The 25,189-nt window shown below is 35.8% G+C and overlaps 3 protein-coding genes across 3 annotated transcripts; 2 read left to right on the top strand and 1 right to left on the bottom strand.

Moving 5' to 3' along the window:
- LOC127631148 (small integral membrane protein 15-like) lies at positions 1–2,563 on the bottom strand. Its single transcript, XM_052109151.1, has 2 exons — positions 2,474–2,563; positions 1–663 (listed from the first exon to the last, which is right to left on the bottom strand). Exon 2 carries the CDS (start codon positions 630–632, stop codon positions 408–410), a length of 225 nt encoding a protein of 74 aa, XP_051965111.1. The 5' UTR covers positions 633–663; positions 2,474–2,563; the 3' UTR covers positions 1–407.
- A 619-nt stretch (positions 2,564–3,182) lies between these two features.
- Positions 3,183–14,553, top strand: LOC127631082 (DEP domain-containing protein 1A-like). Its single transcript, XM_052109050.1, has 12 exons — positions 3,183–3,416; positions 4,589–4,854; positions 4,949–5,081; positions 5,171–5,292; positions 6,424–6,554; positions 6,649–6,696; positions 8,455–8,592; positions 9,021–9,929; positions 11,260–11,432; positions 11,663–11,836; positions 12,997–13,176; positions 13,605–14,553. Exons 1-12 carry the CDS (start codon positions 3,369–3,371, stop codon positions 13,746–13,748), a joined length of 2,466 nt encoding a protein of 821 aa, XP_051965010.1. The 5' UTR covers positions 3,183–3,368; the 3' UTR covers positions 13,749–14,553.
- A 627-nt stretch (positions 14,554–15,180) lies between these two features.
- LOC127630806 (retinal Mueller cells isomerohydrolase) lies at positions 15,181–21,115 on the top strand. Its single transcript, XM_052108601.1, has 14 exons — positions 15,181–15,241; positions 15,595–15,677; positions 15,952–16,102; positions 16,835–16,942; positions 17,071–17,212; positions 17,298–17,445; positions 17,538–17,619; positions 18,161–18,293; positions 18,416–18,555; positions 18,739–18,868; positions 19,011–19,125; positions 20,042–20,136; positions 20,230–20,341; positions 20,435–21,115. Exons 1-14 carry the CDS (start codon positions 15,231–15,233, stop codon positions 20,581–20,583), a joined length of 1,599 nt encoding a protein of 532 aa, XP_051964561.1. The 5' UTR covers positions 15,181–15,230; the 3' UTR covers positions 20,584–21,115.
- The last annotated feature ends 4,074 nt before the right edge of the window (positions 21,116–25,189 follow it).

A 25,189-nucleotide genomic window follows, 5' to 3' on the forward strand; every position in this document is an offset into this window, starting at 1 on the left:
AATCACAGACATTAGACAGTTTTTAGACTTTTCATTGATTTTCTTTATTATTCATTATTAAAAAAAAAAAACATAATTTAGGTGTTTTGAGGATTACTTGGAAATGGAAAAGAAAGATACAATCAACACCATAAAAAATGGAATGCAGAGTACTGCAGAAGAGTGTTTAGCACAACAATACATCAATAATTGCATCAATAATATTCTGGTAAAAAAAGTACTATAGTCCTTGAATTGAGATACATCAAACAACCTCCTTCTATGAGTTTAATAAGGCCTCCTTTAAAACCAGTCTTGCTCCTGGTCCCATTGGAACTGTCCTGGGTTATGAGAAGAGTCAATACAGGAGCCATTTGTTAGATGATTGGACTATTAATGTGACCCCTCTCCATTCCATAGTATCCAGCTCAATCCTTCTTGGCTCTCTTGGCTTTTGCTATATTTTCTTGTCGTTTCTGTTTCTTCTTCTGCTCACGCTCCTTGGCCTCTATCATCTTGGCGAGTTTCCAAGACAACAGGGCACTGGCGATAAATAGAGGTGTCAAAGCCAGGATAACCGTGGTGAGAAAGCCATACGGGTCTTTGGCTGCCCACTCCACCACATATTCCGCCCAAGCTTTGATATCAATCATCGTTGTCTGACTCTGTCTTCAGCACCAGATGCTAGAAGAAGAGAGCAGAAATTTGTAAAATCACTCACTACTCAGGGGATGTCACACAGGATATCCAAAACTGCATTAACATTTATGACAGATATACACTGGCGGTATATATCATTATACATAAGTTTGGAATAATGCAGATTTTGCTCTTATGGAAAGAAAGTTCTACCTTTAATCACCATCGTAGCATTCCAATGATTACAAGGTATATTCAGGACATTAATAACATGAAAAATTAATATTACAATTTGAAGAAGAACATTTTTACAAAAAAAATCTGAACTTCTTAAACTACTTCAAAGGGTTCTCATCAAAAAATCCTCCATGTGCAGCAATGACAGTTTTGCAGAACCTTGGCATTCTAGCTGTCAGTTTGTCCAGATTCTCAGGTGACATTTCACCCCACTCTTCCTGTAGCATTCATTTCTCACACACCTCAGTCTAGCTGATCCCACAAAAGCTCAATGGGGTTAAGATCCACAACACTTTTTTCCAATTATCTGTTGTCCAATGTCTGGGTTTCTTTGCCCACTCTAACCTTTTCTTTTTGTTTTTCTGTTTCAATAGTGGCTTTTTCTTTGCAATTCTTTCAATAAGGCCTGAACCCCTGAGTCATATCTCTACTGTTATACATGAAACTGGTGTTGAATGGGTTGAATTCAATGAAGCTGTCAGCTGAGGTCATGTGAGGTGTCTTTTTCTCAAACTAGAGACTCTGAAGTACTTATCCTCTTGTTTAGTTGTACATCTAGCCTTTCACATCTCTTTGCGTCCTTGTTAGAGCTAGTTGTCTTTGTGTTCTGCAGTTCTATACAAGCATTATATAGCCTCCATTCCTCAAAACAATGATTAACTGAAGAGTTTCTACAGAAAGCAGTTTCTTTTTTGCCATTTTTGACCTAATATTGACCTCAAGACATGTCAGTCTATTGCATACTGTGGCAACTTAAAAACAAAGACAATGTAAAGCTTAATTTAATGAACCAACTAGCTTTCAACTGTGTTTGATATAATGGCAAGTGATTTTTTTTAAACAAATTAGTAATTTAGCATGATTACTCAAGGATAAGTTGGGAGTGATGGCTGCTTTAAATGGGGCCAAAAAATGACTGTTTTCAAATAATGATGGGAGCTGTTTTTTACATCAGTATTGTTTGGACTATACTTTGTGATCAGTTGAATGACACTTTGGTGAATTAAAGTACCAATTTCCGTCCGAACTGAAAATCTATACATTATTCCAAACTTTTGTCCACCAGTATATTTTGAAATAAAAATCCGTATCCGTATCTGTAATTTAATTTTAGCAGAGGGTTCAACAACTGTCCAGCGCATTTGAGTGTATTGTCCATGGAATATAGGATAGTATAAGCCCAAACTGAAATCTGCAATCGTATAACATATAACAACCACTTTTCTAATATTTATATTGTACTTCATGCAGTTGTGCTATATTGTATTGTATGTATTACCGTCCCTTTACTTTATTGTCTAATTACACTTCTTGCTAGCTAGTTTAGCATGCAATTCACATTCTATTATCCGGGTTAAAATGTATTATCTTTCTTTCTGTACAATAAATATCATATTAATGACTTATATAATGACTTTATATAATTGTGCGATAAATTAATCACATTCTCTACCAAGCTTGATTAGCACCATTGGTAATAGTAAGCTAGCAACAAAAAGCTTTGTAGCCGTCCCTTAGTAACACCAAAATTAATGAGAATCATAATATTGTTACTTTATGTACATATCAGTATACAGCGTGGTACTCAATGTGAGTTTAAACAAAGACTATCACTCACCAGATAAACCGTTAATGTGTTTAAATTTTAGTCGACAGAACCATATAAAGGAAATAAAAGCGGAAGATAAACTCTTAATTTGCATTTTTGTGCAGCATGGGAATTGTAGCCATTCCCTCCAACCCTTTCCGCTCAGGAGATTATAAACTTATTTAGTTATATTACAAAAACACAGATAGAGTGTACGAAGCTACATACGGAAATATAATAAAAAGCTTCATGCAAATAACAAATTAAATTATATCAAATGTCTCTCCTTTTCTTCTTATGCAAAATATTTGCATTTACTTCATAGATTACCTCACATTTTATTTTATTAATTTAAATACATTAAAAAATCTAACAGAAATGCTTTAACAGATTTATTATCACTGCGCAAAGAAATCAATCATAAAAGTCTTAAAACAAATCATCTATGCAAAATAAATTAAAACAATGTTTACCTGGGCTTATTTTATGAAATGCAGGAAATTAATACCGCATATTATTTCTCGTTTTGCAAAAACAACAGACTTTGTTTATATTGGTGTTACGATTTCATCTATTATGTTGAATTGTGCATTTTTCAGACCTTTATTTTGATAACAAAACTCTGTTACCAAGCAACAACCAATGGCTGTTTTGCTATCAATCTTGTGACAAAACAAGCCACCCAATCACAAACGTCGGAGACGTTGCATAGGCATTTCAAACGGGTGTGTGGACCGAAATCACCAAAAACAACCCCGGATTATCTGTTTACACCGTCAATCCCATGTTTAGTGACCTTTCTATTGTTATATTCAGTCATCTTTTTAATTACAGATTACGAATGTCTTTTATAAATCAGTGACTTCTTATATGTGGGTATAATGAAAACATCTGTACAGGTTTTGGATGCATTCCTGATCTTTAGATGAGTTCTCACGTCGTCACTCCAGGTCCTTACAGGGCCACTAAACTGGTGAGTTTCCCTACTTTATATGATACAATATTGTCTGGTTACATGTAACATTAGTTTACAAGATGAATGACCCAAGTGTCTTTTTTTTATGCATATGCATATTTTATCTATTAATGTCTTTGCAAAGCACTCTTGAGTTTCTATTACAAATTGAGAAGTGCTCTATAAACTTCATCATGACATTTTCTTGGAAAACCTGTCCAAGAAACCTGTCCTTTCAGTCATGGAAATTAATGAAAATGTCATGGAAAGTAAACACTAAAAGTGATAGTTCACCCAAAAATGTACATTGTCTAATCATTTACTCACCCTCATGCCATCCTTGATGTGCATGACTTTCTGTCTTCTGCAGAACACGAATTAAGATTTTTTTTTCAACTCTGTAGGTCCATACAATACAAGTGACTGGTGAGCAAAACCTTGAAGCTCCAAAAAGCAAATAAAGGTAGCATAAAAGTAATCCATACAACTCTAGTAGTTAAATCCATGTCTTCTGAAGTGCTCCAATAGATTTTGGATGAGAACAGACTAAAATGTACACATAATTTCAAGCTCTATTACACTTCTTGGTGCTTGACGCATGTGCAGATCGCTAGATTGTGCCAGAAAGTGTAATCAAGTTTTAAGTAATGATCGCCATGGAGACTGCTGATGTGAAGATTTATAGTGACAATGTAGTTATATGTTGGTCTGTTCTCACCCAAAACTAATTAAATTGCTTCAGATGACATGGATTTAACCACTGGAATCTGATGTATTACTATTATGCTGCCTTTATGTGCTTTTTGGAGCTTAAAAGTTTTGGTCACCATTCACCTGCATTGTGTGGGCCTACAGAGCTGAAATATTATTAAAAAAATCTTAATTTGTGTTCTGCAGAAGAAAGAAAGTCATAAAAGTCCCTTTTAAAGTCTATGACTATGGAAAATTCCATTTATTCTTGTTATGCTCTGCTTTAAAATATTTCATGAACTAGAAATTGCTTTGTGCTTTTTCTTTGTCTACTTTGTGAAGAATATTTTTCTGTGAAGCATTAAGAATGATCTCCTTTCCTGGCTCAGTACTCTCTTTTTTTTGTCTTGGTTTGTTGGGCCAGCACTTTCTAAAAGCCATTTGGTTTTCAGTAATGTGATGGCAAGCTCTTTATGTGGCATTGCCTGTTTACTTTCCAGTGGAATGAAGTTACTAAGCTATTCCGGGCAGGGATGCCCTTGAAGAAACACCGGCTGCACTTAAGGGTTTACATGAACTGCTTCACCGCATCAGCTGCCGTGGACTGGTTACATGAACTCCTGAAAAACAACAGCAACTTTGGACCCGAGGTCACCAGACAGCAGACTGTCCAGCTGCTGAAAAAGTTCTTGAAGAATCATGTTATTGAGGATGTGAAAGGTAGATGGGGCATGGAAGACCTGGAAGACAACAGTCAGATATACAGGTATGGAAAGGGTGGATGTTTTAGGAAGGCTTGTGAAAGGGTGTTGGTAGAAGAGAATAACTTAAAATATGATCTGGATAAAAATGTGTTGCAGGTTTCCATCAACAACTCCACTGAAGCCCATTCCTAACTGTGCCCCTGTTTTGAGGAAGAAGAGCATATCTATGATGGACAAGGAAGGTTTCTTCAAGTTCAGGGGCTCTAAGAAATTCAACAAAGAACTTTTGGTAATTTTTGCTGCTCCTCGCTGATTATGAATGTCACATTTTAAATATATCATTTCGTATATGTTATGTCAATTTGCTGTTTCACATAGGAAAATGTGGATCCAGAAATGCAAGAATCTCCTACAGAATCAGCCTTGGGTGAGACCAAACACTGCAGAGAGCTCACAGAGGAGGACATTCAAGTGATCTGGAAGAATGTGACACTTACACAGTAAGTCATCCTCCTGCAACACTATCATTGATGCTTAAGGTTGCATGTGTTAAGTTCAGTTCACCCAAAAAATGAAAATTCTCTCATCATTTACTTACCCTCATGCCATCCCAGATGTGTGACTTTCTCTCTTCTGCTGAACACAAAGAAGATTTTTAGAAGAATATTTGAGCTCTATAGGTCCTCACAATGCAATTGAATGGTGACCAGAACTTTGAAACTCCAAATATAACAAAGTCATCATAAAAATAATCCATATGACTCCAGTTGTTAAATTCATGTCTTCTGAATCAATATGATAGGTTTGGGTGAGAAACAGATCAAGATTTAAGTTATTTCTTACTATAAGTTCTCCTCCCTGCCCAGTAGGTGGTGATATGCATGAAGGACGCAAATAGCCAAAAACAAAAGAAGAAGATTGTAAAAATTTTGATTTATACTAAAAAATGACTTAAATATTATTTAACCTATCATATCACTTCTGAAGACATGGATTTAACCACTGGAGTTGTATGGATTACTTTTATACTGCCTTAATATGCTTTTGGAGCTTCAAAACATTCACTTGTATTGTGAGCACCAACAGAGCTGACATATTCTTAAAAATCTTTGTTTGTGTTCAGTAGAAGAAAAACGTTATACATGTTTTGGATGACATGAGGGTGAAACTTTGGCACTACCATGGTACTGAATGATTACCAAAATTATTATCTACCATGGTACTTACAGTTAATTCAAAGAAAAACATGCCAGTACCATGGTAAACCCTAAACCTTAGGGATTTTTTGTTAGAGGTCACTGGTTTGTTTTGAAAGAAATTGTGATTTTTATATATGATTTGAATGAGCTTCCAGTGTATTAAGAGGGTTGAAATGTACAGTATAGGCAAAACTGATCATGCTTGACAAGAAAAATATAAACTATAAATGCTATATCACTCATACTGTCCTTTTTTGCAGGAGTATTTTCGTACATTAAGTTTTTTCATATTGCATTGCTTGGTTCTAACTGTTCGCAATAGAGTCTATATGAGGGACACAGATCTACATGACTAATGTCTAAATATATGAGTTGAAAACCATGTTCGTTGTGATGTTTTTACATGAATATGATCATCTTTTGATTGGTCAGTTTGCAGAAGCTGTTGGGATCAGGGTCTCTTGATGATGTTTTAGATCCAGCCCAAGTCAATCCTCAGTTCATTGTATATAATATGACAAAAGTCAATAAACATGGAGTTGTTTCACTTGAAGACAAGACAGGTAGGCCAAATATACAGATGTTATTTGAAGTATCTATGTATTTAGTTAATGATACACATTACATTTTGATTTAGCATTTTATTTCCCTACACAGAGGACTTGCCGCACTGGGTTTTGTCTGCCATGAAGTGTCTTGCAAATTGTAAGTATAAACTGTGTATTATTAACTTAAAACTTAGCGAAAACTATAAGTAAAATATAGTAACTGTGACAGGGCAGAGGGCGGGGCCGGGTCGTGATGCTACACACCCGGCCCCTAATCAGGCTAATCAAGCCTCAGAGAGGGACAAAGGCCACCTGGAAGCTGCAGTGCAAGAGAGAGAGAGAGAGAAAGTTTTACGTGCAGCTGTTCAACACCTTTGTGTGTTTGTCTTTTTGTTTCAGTTTTATATTAAATATTATCTATATTGTCAAGCTTCAATATTATTTATATTGGTTCTCGCCTCCTCCTTTCCATTAATCCCTTTACACTGGTGCCGAAATCCAGGAAGGTTCTCGCCTCTACCATCCACCCCAAAGGAGCAGCTGCGGCCATCCGCTGGAGGACAGAGGAGCCTGGCCGCCTGGAAGCGGAGGAACGGCTGCCAACTGCGAGGGGAGGAAGGGTTCCCAACCAACCGCCTGGAGTGGTTACCGCTGCCAGGGGCGGGGGATACCCTACCGTCCACCAAAAACGTGGTGGGGCGTTCTGTCCACTAGGGGCCGGAGGACTGCCTCCGATCCACCTGGGGAGGCATGGCTGTTGTCTGCTAGAGGGTGGATGGTAGCGGCGAGAACTCCTCTACGGCACATCCCTCCTCCTGTAAAGAGATTAATGGAAAGGAGGAGGTGAGAACCAGCTTGAAAATATAAATAATAGTTTAATGAAGAACTTAAACAAAAAGACAAACACACAAATCTTTCAGACAGCTGCCCGTAAATCTCTCTCGCACTGCAGCTTCCAGTCGGCCTTCATCCCTCTAAGGCTTGATTAGCCTGACTAGTGGCCTGGTGTGCAGCATCACAACCCGGCCCCGCCTTCCATCCTGTCACAGTAAAAAAACAATTGTATTACTGTAGTACCCTTGAAAAAATAGTTCACCCAAAAATGATAATTCTCTCATCGTTTACTCACTCTTATGTCCTCTCGAACTCGTAATCTATTTCGTACGTGGAACACAAGCAAATATATTTAAATGGAGATATGATGTCTGTTTGTCCATACAATGCAAGTGAATGGTGACAAAACTTTCAAGCTCCAAAAGCACATAAAGGCAGCATAAAGGTTATCCATAAGACTTGAGTGATTTAATCCATGTCTTCTGAAGTGATTGAATTGGGTTTGGGTGAGAACAGACCAAAGTGTGACCAAAAAGTCCTTTTTCACTCTACGTCTAGCCATTGCAGTCTCTAGGCACAATCATGATTCCAAGCTCGATTACACTTCCTAGTGCTTGACTCATGCGCAGAGTGCTAGATGGCACTAGGATGTGCAATTGAGCCTGAAATCATGATTGCCAAGGAGACTGCTGATGTCAGAATATACAGTGTCAAAGATGTTACATTTTGGTCTGTAAAATAGATTAGATCACTTCAGAAGACATGGATTAAACCACTGGAGTCATATGGATTACCTTTAGGCTGCCTTTATGTGCTCTGGATAGCTTGACAATTTGGTCACCAATCACTTGCATTGTATAGACAAACAGACATAATATCTCAATTAAAATGTCTATATTTGTGTTCTGTGGAAGATAGAAAGTAATATGAGTTTGAGACAACATAAGGGTAAACAAATGAAGAGAGAATTATCATTTTGGAGTGAACTGTATTAAGATGGATTTGGTGCTTTTCATGATCATGTAATTTAGTGAGAAACAGTTTGAAATTTGAATATTTATTTATTTTTTTACCTTTTAAGGGCCAAAGTACGATTCAAACCAGCCATCTTACCCAGGCTTTGAGCGGGATGTGTTTAAAACAGTGTCCTGCTATTTCTACAGTCTCTCTCAGCCACTTATTACTTATCAGTACTATGAACTATTTGTCAACATCCTGGGTATGTATAAAGTGTAAGTCTGTTTGATTGAGTCTCTTTACAACTGCAAAGTTGTTTGCCTTGAATATTAAATTAAGGTAGCATTTCACATTACATAAGCGTAATTTAATATATGATCTGTTACCATGACCACCCAGAAACTGAAATGTTGATAAATGGGTGAAAATATATCAGCAGTGTTCCAGGTATTTGTGGACCATCTACCATCTAAATTTTTGGGTGAAATATCCCTTTAATGGTGTGTGAATGTTCTTACCATGGTACTTGGTTTGAACAAATGGTTAAGTAACACAGGGCTGTTTCTATTGACCACACTGCTTTTTTGTGGTGTCACAATGTTCAAACTAACCCTGTCCTGTGTTTTGTGTTCTTGAGTGTCTTTGCCTGCCTGTTTGTTGTTTATGTTCTAATGTCTGGTCCTTTGCTAGTTATGTGTGGCTACATCACGACTCCTAAAACTCAGTGTGGAAAGCGCAAAAACCAGGATGACCCGAAATGCCCACAGCCAGCCAAAGCCCCACATCTGAACATTGTCAACCTGTTCAAATCAACCGAATGCCTGCTGATGAGCTTAATAAGAAAGGAGGCAATTGATGAAGCCGAATCACCTATGGAGGAAGTTTTCAGTTCTAAAGCAGAGACTAAAATAGAAACTCAAAGAACCCAGCAGCCTTTTTTTAGAGGCAGAAGGGCCAGTGCTGGAGATGGGCTGGAAGCTAGCTATTTAAAAGCCCCAGTTGGTAGGCTTCATCCCAGAAGTTGCTCTCTGGAGAGAATCGTAGATAACGCTGTGGTTTCTTGTTCAAAGAGCAATTTATTCCCATCATCTGAAAGTCTACGGTCCTGTGGCAGCAATAATTCAACCCCCCATACCGATTCTCCAGTAGATGCAAACCTCCAGGGTTCCTCAATGTCCTTAAACTCATGTCCAGATGTGTCTAAAGTTGTGTCTAAAGGACAAAAGTTCCAAAATTCTCAAACTTCCAGCAGTAGCACAAGCCACCAACTCCCTTCAGATCTTCGTCGAGCCAACCCGAGACCCAGCAGGGCCCGGAGCAGAAGCATCGGTAACTTATTTGACATGGAGGAGAACAGAGAAATGTGTGCTAGCAGCTTTAGCGTCCGCGCCCCTGTGGCTGAAATTACCATTAGACCAGACTGTTCCTCCAGTGTTGACCTTAGAGCTCCTGGTTTGGTCCGTATGCATGGCAGCTGCATGGATGTTAGGGCTGGTTCAAGCATTAGCAGATGCTGTCAAAGCTCCATTGACTTGAGCAAACCCGCACCTGCTCAGCCCACTTTGGCCCTGTTAGCACGACGCCTGAGTCCTGCGCAAAGTAAGAGCATGCGAATGTGAAAAACCCATAATATAAACCATGTGGATGTGCTGTGTGTTTGTGCATGAGCATGTGTGTGTGCTGTGATGGCATTAACTCTTGAAGCTAACTAATACTGTGCCGTAGTTTGTTTATGGCTTAACTCAACCCAACAGATTGTTGGATGAATAGTCAGGTTCCCTGTTCTTAATTTATAAAATTAAACTTTGCAATACTGGTTGGCTTTTCATTATGGTACTTCTTCTAATTAACCTGTTGTTGTACATACATTGTTTGATGTATGAAAAACAGATACATTTTTTGAACGTAGTAGTCTTAATATATTCTTTTTTAAATTAGCTCTTTATTAGCTCTGTAGTTGCCTTGATGGTGTGTGTGTGTGTGTGTGTGTGTGTGTGTGTGCGCGCGTGCGTGCATGCGTGTGTGTGATTATTTATGAGGGTTCCCACAATACAGGATTTATTTTTCTGAAATAGTTTTGTGCCCTCACAATAAATTTACAATGGTTTTACTGTAGTAATATAGTAACCATGTTTTTTGGTGGAAACCATGGATTTGCTATGTGTAAACATGGTTTTACTATAGTAATATTGTTGGCTGAAGTAACCATAGTTTTTGGTGGAAATCATGATTTAATATAGTAATATGTAGTATTATTGTAGTAACTATCCAATATACTATACTATATACGTTTTTAATTCAGTATATTGTATCCATATATTAATCATGGTTTTACTATATATATTAACCATGGTTAATCTTGAGGTTACTGTAGTTTTACTATGGTATTTGTATTATAACCATTATAACCACAAAGTAATTATTTGTAATACCATAGTGTTTGTTTTTCTCTATTATTACTGTGGTTTCACTATGAATGTCTTAGTAAAATATGCTTACTGTAGTAAAACAGTGGAGGCAACTGAGATTCGTCCTCCACCACCCGGATTGATGTCACTATGCCACCACGAGGACCTAGAGCGCATTGGGAATTGGGCATACCAAATTGGGGAAAAAAGAGGAAGAAAAAAAACTGGATAAATGCAATTTTCATGTTATGCTCAGCAGTAAAATATTTAATCGGCTGGAAATTGTTCTTTGAGTGTACCATGCCTATAAAATAAATTTTAAATATCCTTATCCAGTAATCACAAAAAACTGGAAGATTCATGGAAATGCATTGGTCAAAAGATGTGGGAACCCTGATGTATGTGCATTTCTCATCAGTACCGATTACATGAAGTGTAAACATTTGTGTTCAGTATGTTTGTGTTTATGGTTTTTGGTTGATGTCAATGGTTTACATGTGGGTCATATCACAACATTCCAGGTCTGTTGCAGCCATCACTGGAGCGGGTGGCCATTGAGGCCCTGCAACTCTGTACTTTACTCCTGCCTCCCGCCAGCCGACGCAAACTGCAGTTACTCCTGCGAATGATCTCACGCATGAGCCAAAACTTGGACATGCCGCGGCTGCACGACATCATTGGAACTCGTACTCTGGTCAGAAAGATCCCAACAAACTTTTTATATCTAAGTCCTTTTTAGCAAGAGTAGGTTATTGTTGATTTTAGAACAGATTTTGTACTCATCTCCCATTTTTATCTCACAGATTGTACAAGAAAGATCAAATTCTATTTTTATTTCTTAATTTTTTTAAGAGTCAGGAGTTAAAGAAAAATAAGACCACATGATAACAGACTGGTTGTTGTAATTTTCTGTTGTTTGTACAGTTGGTGCAGACGTTCTATAGGTGTGTCTTGAGTTGTAAGGAGGTGGATGACCTGGACCAGCTCTTGGCTACAAGGCTCTTGTCGTTTCTCATGGATCATCATCAGGAGGTCATGCAGGTGCCTGTGTACCTGCGCAATGCTGTGGAAGATCACGTCAGCTATCTCAAATCACTGGTGAGCCCAGATGAACTGTAATTGTCATAATAGACCACATGGACATTACTCTCACTAAACATTGACAAGAGGATGTGTTAAAGTTTTACTTTAGATATCTGATATACTTTTTATCTGTTATATTTTACATTAAAAAATTACTTGATTTTTTTATTATATATTTTGTATTTTATAACAATATTTTAAGTTTTCATTTAGCAAACACTTTTATCTATCTACTTGATGTTGAATGAATATTCTGAGATCTCAGTTTGTAAAAACAAAGGGAAAATGTGTATGTAATAATGTACTTACAACGGAAGTCTATGGGGCCATTGTATCTCGGAGAAAAAGAGCAGAAGAGCTTACGTTGTATTCCTTTAAATTGCCTTATTCAAGGGCACTATGGTGGTTATAACTAATGGACCTACAACCTTTGGGCATTTCTCCTTTTAAATATATTAGAACAACTTTAAAGGAATAGTTCACACAAAAAGGAAAATTCTCTCATCATTTACTCACCCTCATGCCATCCCAGATGTGTATGACTTTCTTTCTTCAGCAGAACACAAACAAAGATTTTAGAAGATTATCACAGCTCTATAGGTCCATACAATGCAGATGAAATATGATCAGACATTTGTAGCTCCAAAAATCTGACTCTGAAGCAATATAATAGGTGTGGGTGATAAACAGATCAAAATGTAAGTCCTTTTTTACTCTAAATCTCCACTTTCAATTTTACATCTGAAAGTCACATGAGGTGCCTGTTCAGTTTCACTTTCACATCGGAAAGTGAAAGTTAAAGTGGAGATTTATAGTATATAAAAAAAGGACTTAAATTTTTATATTTATCTCTCACACACCTATTATATTGCTTCTGAAGCTATGGATTTTACCATTGGAGTCTTATGTATTATTCTTATGTTTCCATTATGTGATTTGTGGAGTTGAAATATGTTTCTAAATATCTTTATGTTTATGTTCTGCTGAAGAAAGAAAGTCATGAATATCTGGGATGAGTAAATGATGAGAGAATTTTCATTTTTGGGTGAACTATTCCTTTAAGATCAAAAACACGTGCAGTTCTATTATTGTTGAATCTGAGATTTATTTATTTATTCATTTGATTTTAGAAGATTATTCCTCTAACATTCATTTGCATGCATTCCTGATCCCAGAACACATGCCCAGGCCTTGGTGTTGCCATGCCGACATACTCATTCTGCAGGCAGATCAGCACTCAGGAGTTTGAAGAGCACAAACTCTCTGTGTCTCAGGCTGCTCTAACTGACCTGCTAGAGAATCTCATCAAGGACAAGAGCATGTCAGTGAAAGAGAAGAAACAGAAGCTCAAACTGGTATTTATTTGCAATGATTCTCACATCTCATACATGTTCTGCTGTAGTTTATTTTATGACAGCAGAAAAGCTTATCATGCTGCTTGTATGACCTATTCATTGAGAGAATATGTATATATTTCAAACAAGTTGCAAGTTGAATGGGTGATTGGGACACAGTGTAAAACGCTTTGGTAACCTCTAAGGTTAAAAAAAAGTGCTATATAAGTGCAGACCATTTTCCATATTTGTGCTTCATTTGTAACACTGAAGAAACATTTAAAATGAACTCATGAAGTCAATAGGTGCTTAAAAATTGTTAAAAATGTAAAATAATTGGTGACAAGTTACAGGACCTAAAAATGCACTTTCCCTCATACATACATCTTACAAGTGTTGATGCTGATTAAAAATGCGTCATTACTTTTTCTTATTTGTTTTTCTCTTAGTTTCAGAAGGAATATCCTGATATCTACTTGAAACGTTTCCCCACAACAGAGAGTGAAGCTCAGCTTTTTGCAGATAAGCCAAAGATAAAACCGGCAATGCTGTTAAGCATCAAAAAACCCAAACTATTCAGTATTCGGAACTGAATACCTCTTTAAATTGTTATTTGGGTGATGCATTATTTTTTGGGTGGCTTTTTGAGTTTAAAAGCATTTTAGTTGATCTATTGCAGTGAAAGGACACCTCAGTGTAATCTTAACAGTAACTCCAGATGAAGTTTTCTTATAAGAATTCTTTTTTTGTTTTGCTATTTTGCTCTTGTAGAGTGCCTTTTTTATTTTTTTTTTTTTTTCAGATTACATTACAATTGTCTGTCAGTTTTATTGTTATTTATTTAAGGTGTGATTCCTTGTTGTAAGTTATTGGGAGCTCTCATTCATTCATAGTGTTATAGTGAGTACAAAAGATATGGAGTCTCTTTTAAACTTTTTTTTTAATTTTGCTAGCATCACCTTTTTGTGTGTTTGTATTCAGTATTCAGATGTGTTTACTTCTAAAGCCATAAATTGTTAAAATAATTAGTTTCTGTGTGACATGGGAGTTTTAGCCTGTCGGCTAATTTGCACAATTATTTCCATCTCAAATATGCAATGTTTAGTGTTGTCTTTTCTTAATATCTCCTATATTTTCTGTCAAGTGGTTAGAAATCTGCTTACTTGCTTATTGAAATAATTTGTTGTAAGATGTTATGGATGGATCATCTTGCACTATGCCACTGTGCTAATTCAGTGGCTTGTGTAATGAGAGTAAAAGTCTAAACTGTTGGACTGATTGATTTATCTTTGCCATCATAAAAGCTTTTATATTATATTCAGTTAACAGGCATAAATGAGCCCAATCTATTACATTTTATGTAGTTGTATCACTTTATTTGTATCAACCCTAATATTTGTACTGTCCCTGTTCTATGCAATAAACTGTTTTAAAATGAGCATTGAATTGTATAGGCTGGTTTGTAATTATGAAAGCACTATATAAGCTGCCAAGTGTCTATGCATGACAATTTTACTGTCTGCATTGCCAAGGGCACAGTATGAACCTTAATTTGTATTCAAAACAAATCAACCCAGTCTCTAGTTATGGTTGATATAGTGCACCGACCCCGGCAAACAAACCATTTGTCATCCAAAGATGGAAAAAAGAACGTGTGATTAATGAAATAGCTTTTCATGCTGTCAAATTCCAATGTCTTTTGTTGGGCTAAAGACAATTGGCAGCTTTTCTCTTAACTTTGTTTCTTACCCTGTTTGTTTATTGAAATAAAAATGTCTGTGATACTTACATATTTCTAAGATTTTTTTGTACCTTTATTTTTGTTGTATTAAGCTGACCCAGTTCATCAATGGATTTAAATGTGTCCTTCATTTTAGTCATAATGAGAGCTGCGGTCTTTGAGGAAGGTAAACATCAGCGAAAATGTTCATGGTCTGGACACAAAGGGATTTTTGTCTCAGCCTGTTGATTGGTTGGAGGAGGAGTTCTAAGATTCTGTGGCAGTGCCTGGGAACATAGCAGATCTGGTTTATACACACTCTACTCACTTACTCAGTTTTTCATGTGCATTCAACATGGTCAGCCGGTGAGTAATGGAACTTTTAAGAACTTCCCAGATTTAGCTCTTTGTTTAGGGGGTATTTTAAAGAATAGGCATCTTCATATATTGTAAATGTTTGCAAAAATGTATGCTTTTTTATTCTGTAATCATTCCTGTTTTCCTTTTTATTTTTCCTTCTTCTTTTCCTTCTCCTTTTTTGTCATCTAAGCTTATGGTGAAACCTTTGCTGTTCATTATTGAATTTCCATAATGCATCTTCAAAATGCCCCAAAAATGAATTTAAACCAGAGTTGTTTGGATGTTGTTGTTGTACTTTTCTTTGACCTTAGTCTAGCTCATTATGCCAAAAAAATGTGGACATCTGTTTTCATTCATAGTCTTGAACACCCAGCCGGTGGCTACAAGAAAATCTTTGAGACATGTGAAGAGTTGGCTGAGCCCATTTCTGCTCAAGTTTCAGGTCTGTATACTGTAATAACTATCATTGTGAATCATTTTGATGCACAGTACTGTAATATCAGCATGTAGTAGGTGTACTTTTGTATTGTGAACTTTTTCAAAACACATTTTGTATTCTCAGAACTTATGTTTACAAAAATGTCATGCTGAATCTGCAGTTTTCTACTTTGGCTTATGTAGATGCCTCAAAGTCTTCCATCTGGGAGCTGTTTCTTTTTTTATAGACATTCAGAGGCTGAAGAATTTGCTTGAAAAAGTGAACATTCTCTCTCTAGGCAAAATCCCTGCTTGGCTCACTGGCAGTCTGCTCCGCTTGGGCCCTGGGCTCTTTGAGGTGGGAGATGAACCGTTTTACCACCTTTTTGATGGCCAGGCTCTCATGCACAAATTTGACCTAAAGGATGGACATGTGACCTATTACCGCAGGTAAAGCCCTCTATCTGGCCACATTAATTGTTCAGTAATGCCTGAAAGGATTGTAACCCTGAGTTTAAATGACTCATAGTATTTGGGAAAGATTGCTCTACACAGATTTGTTTTCAGGTAACATGAGGTAGTGGTTAGAGGAAATATGCACTGCAAAAAAAAGAAAAAAATTCTTAAACAGTATTTTTGTACTATTTTCCAGCAAAAATTATAAATATCCTTTAAAACTAAATCAATTTACAGGAGAAGCATAATTGTGTAAGATAATAAGTTGTTGATGTTGTTGTTGTTTTTTATTATATATTTAAATTTATGCTTAAAACAATAATAATTAAAAAAAAAATAATTAACATGGGTAAAAAATAAAATAAAAAATTATTTTAATCTCTGAAACATTACCTTAAACAATTAAAAATATATATATTTTTAAGATTTATGCATTTCTGTTTAATGAAAAAAGTCCATCAAATTGACAAGTTATTTTTAACAAGACAAAATTATTATATTTTAAGTTTTATTCATTTAAAATCTTTAAGATAGGCTAACATGTGTTTTTGAGTGTACATTTTTGCTCCTCAAGTAAATTAAAATTGTTTAGATTATTTAACTGATTTTGAAAATTATTATTATTATTGCAGTATGCTAGTGCTGTGCAGAGTTATCAATTCAACATTCTAGTTCAGTATTTTCAATCAACAAAACAGCCTATTAAATTTGCATGTTCAACTTCAGGTTTATCAGAACTGATGCTTATGTGCGTGCCATGACTGAGAAAAGAATTGTGATCACAGAGTTTGGAACTGCTGCCTATCCAGATCCCTGTAAAAACATCTTCTCCAGGTCTGGAGAATACATTTCTTTCATTGTAATTCAGAAATGGAATAATAATGATGTTCTTATGAATAACTATGGAAATAAATGTATGTTAATCTTACATTTGATTTGTTACATCCTGTTTGGCACAACAGGTTTTTCACTTACTTCCAAGGCATTGAGGTGACAGACAACTGCCTTGTCAATGTCTACCCCATTGGTGAGGATTTCTATGCCTGCACAGAGACCAACTACATAACCAAAGTTGATCCTGACACATTGGAAACTATAAAGAAGGTGCAAAAAAGGTGTTTGTTCTGCTGCCTAGTTTCAAGTCCATTATCAAAAAAATACATTATTTACCATCTCTGCATGCCCATAGGTGGACCTATGCAATTATCTCTCAGTCAATGGTGTGACTGCACATCCGCACATTGAACAAGATGGTACAGTATATAACATTGGAAACTGCTTTGGGAAGAACATGTCACTAGCCTACAACATTGTCAAGATCCCTCCAGAACAGGAAGGTTGGTTCCTTTATTTGTTGGCATAAATTAATCTTATTCATCATGAAGACGTGTTTGATATCCTACTTTCTTTGTTGGGTTTGTTGAATCAGATAAATCCAATCCAATTGAAAAGTCTACAATTGTGGTGCAGTTTCCAAGCAGTGAGCGGTTCAAACCATCCTACATCCACAGGTTGGTTGCACATTTCTTTGATAGCCAGTAAATAGGCAAACACGAACAGATTAATTCAGAAAACAATATTTTACATATATGCATGCATATGTATATTGGAGTCTAAATATCTGAGATTACTAGTGAAAGGGCTTCTATTTTGCACTTTTCTTCTTTTATACAAACTATCACGACATTCAGAATTTCTTAGTATTTGCTATGTCCCCTTCTTGCTTTAATGACAACCCAGAATTAAGATAATGATCCAATGTCCCAAGGAAATCTGACCTTCTAATCAAAGGAGTTAACATGGTCACAAATTTGCTGTTCTGTTTAGGGACCAAAACAATAGTGCAGAATCTTACATATCATAACATTTGTTTTAAAAATTATAATAAACCTGTTCATTTCCAGGTTTAAGTTGGACCCTTGTTTTCAATGTAATATCAGACTTTTAGACCATGACATTTTACTGAATCCCATTTGGTTATTGGTGCAAGATTTTCTGGTGGAATCCTAAATTTGGTTGAAGAGATTTGATTTCTGCCCATCTCATCTGCAGCTTTGGCATGACGGAGAACTACTTTGTGCTTGTTGAAGTTCCTGTGAAGATCAACTTGCTGAAATTTCTGACATCCTGGAGCATCAGAGGGACAAATTACATGGACTGCTTTGAGTCAAATGACAGAATGGGTGTAAGTCAAGGCTTATTTTATCACATTTGAAAAGTTAATTATATGTTTGGGAAAAACAAAGGCCAAAATTGCTCTAGGCATTTTGTGTTGCATAATCCTGTTTAATTGGTTACATTCCCCAGACGTGGTTTCACTTGGCCACCAAGAATCCTGGAGAATACATCGACCACAAATTCAGAACATCTGCCTTTAATGTTTTCCATCACATTAACTGTTATGAGGACCAAGGCTTTATTGTTGTCGATCTGTGTACTTGGAAGGGGTAAGAGGGCTATTTTCTAATATTTGGACAAGCTTTAGTCATTTTTAGTGCCAAAATAACAAACATAGAAATGTAACACAAAGCATATGCTGCACATTTGATAATGGCAGTCAGTATGGCCATCTCTGCAGCTAAAATGCTGATCTATTCGTTCATCTGCGGTCACCTTCATTTGATTGACAGGCACGAGTTTGTGTATAATTATCTATATTTGGCAAACCTGAGGCAAAACTGGGAGGAAGTCAAGAAAGCAGCTCTGAGGGCACCACAGCCAGAAGTCCGGAGATATGTGCTGCCTCTGGACATTCACAGGGTAAGAGATTTTGCGCTCCTATTTCTTCTCGGGAGCAAGTGGATTAACAATTCAGTTGGGTTCTTGATCTTTTTGTCTCTGTATTTCCATTCCAACAATCTATTTCTTTATCCAACAGTCTATTCATTTGTTTGACTTGCAGGAAGAACAGGGGAAGAATCTGGTTTCTCTTCCTTACACAACAGCCACTGCGGTCATGTGCAGCGATGGAACCGTTTGGCTCGAACCCGAAGTTCTTTTCTCTGGACCACGACAAGGTAAATATTCAGCCCCAAATCTCCTCCTAAGTAATGGTTAACCAAAAATTTGTAATTCTGTCTTCATTTACTCACACACTCATGTTGTTCCAAACCTTTATGACTGTCTTTCTTCAGTGTAACACAGAGGGAGAAATTTTGAATAATGCGCTGCTTGCACTTTTCCATGAAATTACTTTAAATGGGTACTGGAGTTTTCAAGCTTCAAAAGGATACAAACAGTACCGCTGCTCCCTATAAGCATACTTTGCAGTCTGTGTAGGGCACCAACTCCCTAGGGGGGCACCATCTTACCATGCTCACACAACCCCCCCCCCCACACACCATCCACCAGGATCTCTATGTAGGGCATCAATACGTAGGGCATCAAATCCGGTAGCCCTGGATACAAAACATTATAAAGTATCATAAAACTGCCGTTTGCTCTATATTCCAAGCCATCTGATAGCTTTATGTTAGCAACAGTCCGAAATATGTAGTGTAAATTTAGCCACAGATTATCTTCCCCTTCAGTGAGCTTCTAACTCAAGAACAACTGCAACCGGATCATTGTGCCATTGAGCAAAATTTGTAAACAAATCATTTAGGTTTTGCGAACTTGATCAGTTGATTCATTCAAAAAGAACAATTTGTCTCCAATCGGACATGGCTACATTTCTCATGAACTCACCCAAGGAGAACAAGGATGGATGTCAAAGTGAAAGGAAAAAACAACCATGGCAAAAAGTAGCCCAAATTACCTGAATTCACTCTAGATTTGAGATTAGATGGAAATGCATATTCTCAAAAATTAGCAATAAGCCAACTGTGTGAGAGAATCAAAAAATGTAAGCCATTTATCAAACATCTGACTGAAATAAAAAATAAAATGTATTGATTAAAAGTGTTTCTACTTTGGGTTCTTTTTGTGCTACAGCTTTTGAGTTTCCTCAAATCAACTACAGCAAATACTGTGGGAAAAATTACACCTTTGCTTATGGACTCGGGCTGAACCACTTTGTTCCGGACCGGGTGGGTGTTATAAGATGGTGAAAACCTTTTTTATGTTCACCATGTGTTCTATTTGTGATTTATCCTAGTTTGTTTGTCTTTGTGGGCTTTAAGATTTGCAAGCTCAATGTGAAAAGCAAAGAAACATGGATATGGCAGGAGCCAGATGCCTATCCATCTGAACCACTGTTTGTGCCAAGTCCTGATGCTAAAGATGAAGATGATGGTATTCCTTATCTTTTATTAAACGTTAAAAACATTTGAGACTTGTTTATTCTCTTGAAATACAATAAATAAGTTTTCCTTCTGCTTTCCCCAGGTGTTCTCCTGAGTATTGTGGTAAAACCAGGGGTTGCCCAGAGGCCAGCGTTTCTCCTTATACTCAATGCCACTGACCTGACCGAAATAGCACGCGCAGAGGTTGATGTCATCATTCCTGTCACATTCCACGGAATGTACAAACCTTAGAGAATCATAACCTGAAGGGCTTTCCATTTCAATAAACAGACCATTTCAAACTTATTTTTAGGTAAATGTTGTTGTTGCTATTGTACTGTATATTGGCCAGTTATATGACCTCTTACTGTATGCTTATAATATAATTATAACTTTTTGACAATGTGTTACGAAACCACATGTATATCATTTCTTTTCAAAATTAAACTTTTCTATTAATGAATGACAACATAGCTTAGCCATTTATGAACAATGGTTTATTCATAAGGAAAATTCTGCATGTACAATTTAATTAAATGTATTAGCCAGACAGTAATAAGACACTGTTGCTGATTAGGTAAATTGCAATTAAAAAAATTTAGACGTTTTAGTTCATTTTGTATGATTAGTTTTAGAATACACCTCATATAAGTATATAAATGAGTTTCATACAGAGGTAGTGCTACAGTCAGAGTAAAGGAGACTCTCTAATACTCTTGTTGTTTAATGATTTTCAAACACCTGCTTAAACCCTAAAGAAAGGATATACAGTATTTGAGATAGCTTCTATGCTAAGTACTAAACATAGAAGCTAAGTATTATATATGTTTACCTGCAAATTTGCATAAAAAATTTCAAAGGATAGGTAAAATAAACTTAAAACAACTTTATCTCAAAGGAATATAAGCAACTGCTTTAATAGCTAACACATTCGCTGAGGAGTCCAGGGAGCTGTCTCAACCCATTAGCAGCTTAGCTTTGTGACTTCAAGTACTGTTTAATATTAAAGAATTAGTTCACCCGAAAATACAAATTCTCATTTCATCATTTATCATTTACTCATCCTCATGCCATCGCAGATGTGTATGACTTTCATTCTTCTGTAGAACACTGTAGAATGAAGATTTTTAGAATAATATCTCAGCTTTGTAGGTCCATACAATGCAAGTGAATGGTGGCCAGAACTTTGAAACTCTAAAAAGCACATAAAGGCAGTATAAAAGTAATCCATACGACTCCAATGGTTTCATCAATGTCTTTTGAAGTGATATGATAGGTGTGGCTGAGAAACATATCAATATTTAAGTCCTTTTTTACCATAAATCTCCACTTTTGACCAGCCCCAACCAGAAGGTGGCGATATGCACGAAGAATGTGAATCACTAAAAAACAAAGAAAGTAAAAGTGAAGATATCAAGTAACAAAAAGGAGTTAAATATTGATCTGTTTCTCACCCACATCTATCATATCACTTCTGAAGACATGGATTTAACCATTGGAGTCAAATGGATTACTTTTATGCTGCCATTATGTGTTTTCTGGAGCTTCAAAGTTCTGTTCACCATTCGTTTACATTGTATGGACCTACAGAGCTGAGATATTCTTCAAAGAATTCTTTGTTTTTGTTCTGCAGAAAGAAGAATTTCATACACATTTTATGATTTGGCAGAACTATTCCTTTAAGAACTCCACCTTTATCACAGTATACTTTTATTTCCTATTAAGATGTTTTGGGAGCACAGTAACTACAAGTATAGCTTGTAGTCTGGTATCTTTAGGTATCCAAACCATGTTAGTGTAAGGGTTCCATGTCTCCACAGAAAACCTCAACAGCTGCTTTTCATTATGGCCTTCCAGTGATTGGTCTGTATTCATATCTGTGCTTTTGTGGTCATACAGATGTATTGCCCATTTTAAGGGCAACTTAGACCAGGAGTCACATATGTATTTCAAATGTATCAATCATTGATCTGCAAAAAAATTAAATAAAAGTAACTTGGCTGATATATCCGGAATGGGTTATTTTTAACTGTTTTCCTTTACCTTTCTGGTGTCTCGAGGAAGAATATCACCATTGTCCCACAGTCTGCCAGTGGAGAAGAATCCTGAGCTCTCTTCCTCCAACCTTTATATGAACATAAATAACTCTATAATCTTTTTCAATTCACTTGAAAGAGAATACACAAAATTGGACGATTTACGCAGTTCAATTGTATGATAAATTTCCATCAAACTATATTAAATAAACTTTAAACAATGTCCATATTATGAATTCTGAATAAATGTAAAGTATTTAATAACTTATTGAGGAGTATGAACTTTAAAATTTAGTTAGTTTATGTTTTAAACAATTCAATTTGGTAAATGGCAAAGCAACTATTTGTTTTAGCATTAAATTAATTAATTGTATATTTGGCGTGAAGTTAAGCATATTTAAATTTAATAGCTATACAATTGCTAGATAGTTGCTTACTGGCCCATGTCAAATAAGCCCACCCCCAAGTCTTCTTTTTAATGCAAGTCTATGGGACTTTTTAACCCATTTAAATATCCGGCAGGTGATAATCTTATATATGATTGCTCATAAAAGTAACACACTTCTCCTCAACAATCACACAATTTGAAGTATCATTCATGTTCATACCACAAACCAGTTAACAGAAGACAAAACGGCATGCAGAAAAACAAAGTATAACCTAGCCTTTAATATGAGCTAAAATAATAGTAATGCTTGTCTTTTTAAAGCAAAATAGACAGTAGTATTTGTTAATTACATAACCCACAATTACAGTTTTATCGGAGTATCTTTAGAGTGAGCTCATCCTTACATTCAGTTTGTAAATCTCTAATTTAGAATGTTCTGCTCCCAATGCAACAAAGTAGCTCTCAGAGACACTCTTTGTTTGATCAAATAAAAGATGTTTGAGAAGAGCTGCTCTCCATCTTTAGTCATGATCTGAACTCTAATTAGAAAAAGATTCCTTTTGTTATTCCAGATCATGCTCAAAGACATCACAGATCTGACTGGTCAGACACACAGGAGCATGCAAATCTGATTTTCAAGTTAACAGGATTAACTGTTTTATCTCCTATATATGTACATTTCAACATTTTACTAACTAAGCAGGACCCTGATTGGTTTGGGTGACCTTGAAACAAGTTATGAACCAATTGCTGTTTCAGTAGTGAAACGGATGTGGATTTGCATGACATTTTAAAATATGCCACTTATACGATAATCAGCACACTAAATGTTCACACTTTTCAAGTTTGATTTTAAACAATTAACTATAGAATTTCTCATCCCTAAATGTTCATGATTTTTGCAGTTGTTTGTGATAAATGGATAATCAAATTTAAATTCAGATTCAGCAATGAATCCTTCAATTGTGAATTGGCTTGACTGATTCACTGAAAAGAAGAGACTAAAAAGAAGAATTCAGATATCACTAAGGCTTGCAAGCAAGTTTTACTCTACACAAATGTAATATCTAGTTGAATATATAATTAAGAACAGAGTATATATATATAAATAAAAATTATATTCACTTAAGAAATTTCAAAGACTTTTCAGTGAAATTTATGATTTGATTTATTTCCATGACTTTTCCAGAGTCTGAAAACACAAATTCTATCACTGTGGGAACCAACTAACAAGAAATTAAAAGTGTCATATCAGAGGTAAATGTGTTATAATATATCATTCAAGATTTGTGCTTGCTAAATCATGCAATCTCTGAGAGCAAAGAGTAAAGAATAGTGACAGGTGTCAACATTGAGCTATATATATATTTTATTTGTATTTATTTATTTATTTTATTATTTCAGTGTACAAACGGTAGTGGACATTTACTGTTCATTATAAGAACTCATGAGTGGTAAAAGACAATTTTAATGCAGGTTAAATGGCGGTTTTAAGATTATTTAAATAAATAATCACCTCAAACTTCCTTCAAATTTATCTCATGGGATTGAAGCATCGTTCTTTGGTATGTGCATATAGGCCCTGATTAAATCATAGAATGGACCTTTTAATAGTAAATGTCATTCATGCTATTATAAATAGCGCAAAGAATGCTTTGTAGTGAGTTTATTGTGAGATTTAACTTTACCTCCCGTCTTTTTTTTCCCCCGGAATCGAATAAATTATACTGAAATGGACTCTTGGAATCGATTCAAATAATTCCAAAACCATGCATCGGAGTCGATTCCCAAATTTCTGATATCGAACAGCCCCTGGCGATGTAGTGCATATTTTACAAGATGATAGAATAACCACTAGAGAGCAGTATACCTCAGTACATTTTTAAACGTAGTGTTCAAATATGCAACTTTGAATTAATAATTAATCACAGTGACCTACAAGAGTACAATTAAAACTTTCTATTCTATTCTATAACTGTCTCCCCGTTGCCTCAGTGGGTAGCCTACTTCAGTTCAAGTTTATAATTTATATCTCCGTGGGAAATTTACACAGGGTATACATTAAAACAGGTTTTACATAATAATAATAATAATAATAATAATAAAACCACACAAAAATAAATTAATATTCGGTTCAAGAGCAATAGGGATTCATCATAATAAACTTTAAATAAGGTCATTAAATAAATACAAATAAAAAATAAAAATTTGTATACACCAAAATGCAGTATCCAATGAAAGAAATAAAAGTTTAACCCCATAAACAATACAATAATAAATTATCTGTACTTCATATATATTTCTTTGTCACTCTGCACAGTTAATTTATGACAGTTAAACAAATTATTGCTTTGGCTATATGCCTCTGGCAACATGACTAAACACATAAGTTCCATTGTCTTGGAATAAGCTCTCTTCATGAATGACACCATAA

Source organism: Xyrauchen texanus, chromosome 37 (genome assembly GCF_025860055.1).
Source record: "Xyrauchen texanus isolate HMW12.3.18 chromosome 37, RBS_HiC_50CHRs, whole genome shotgun sequence".
Lineage (NCBI taxonomy): Eukaryota > Metazoa > Chordata > Actinopteri > Cypriniformes > Catostomidae > Xyrauchen > Xyrauchen texanus.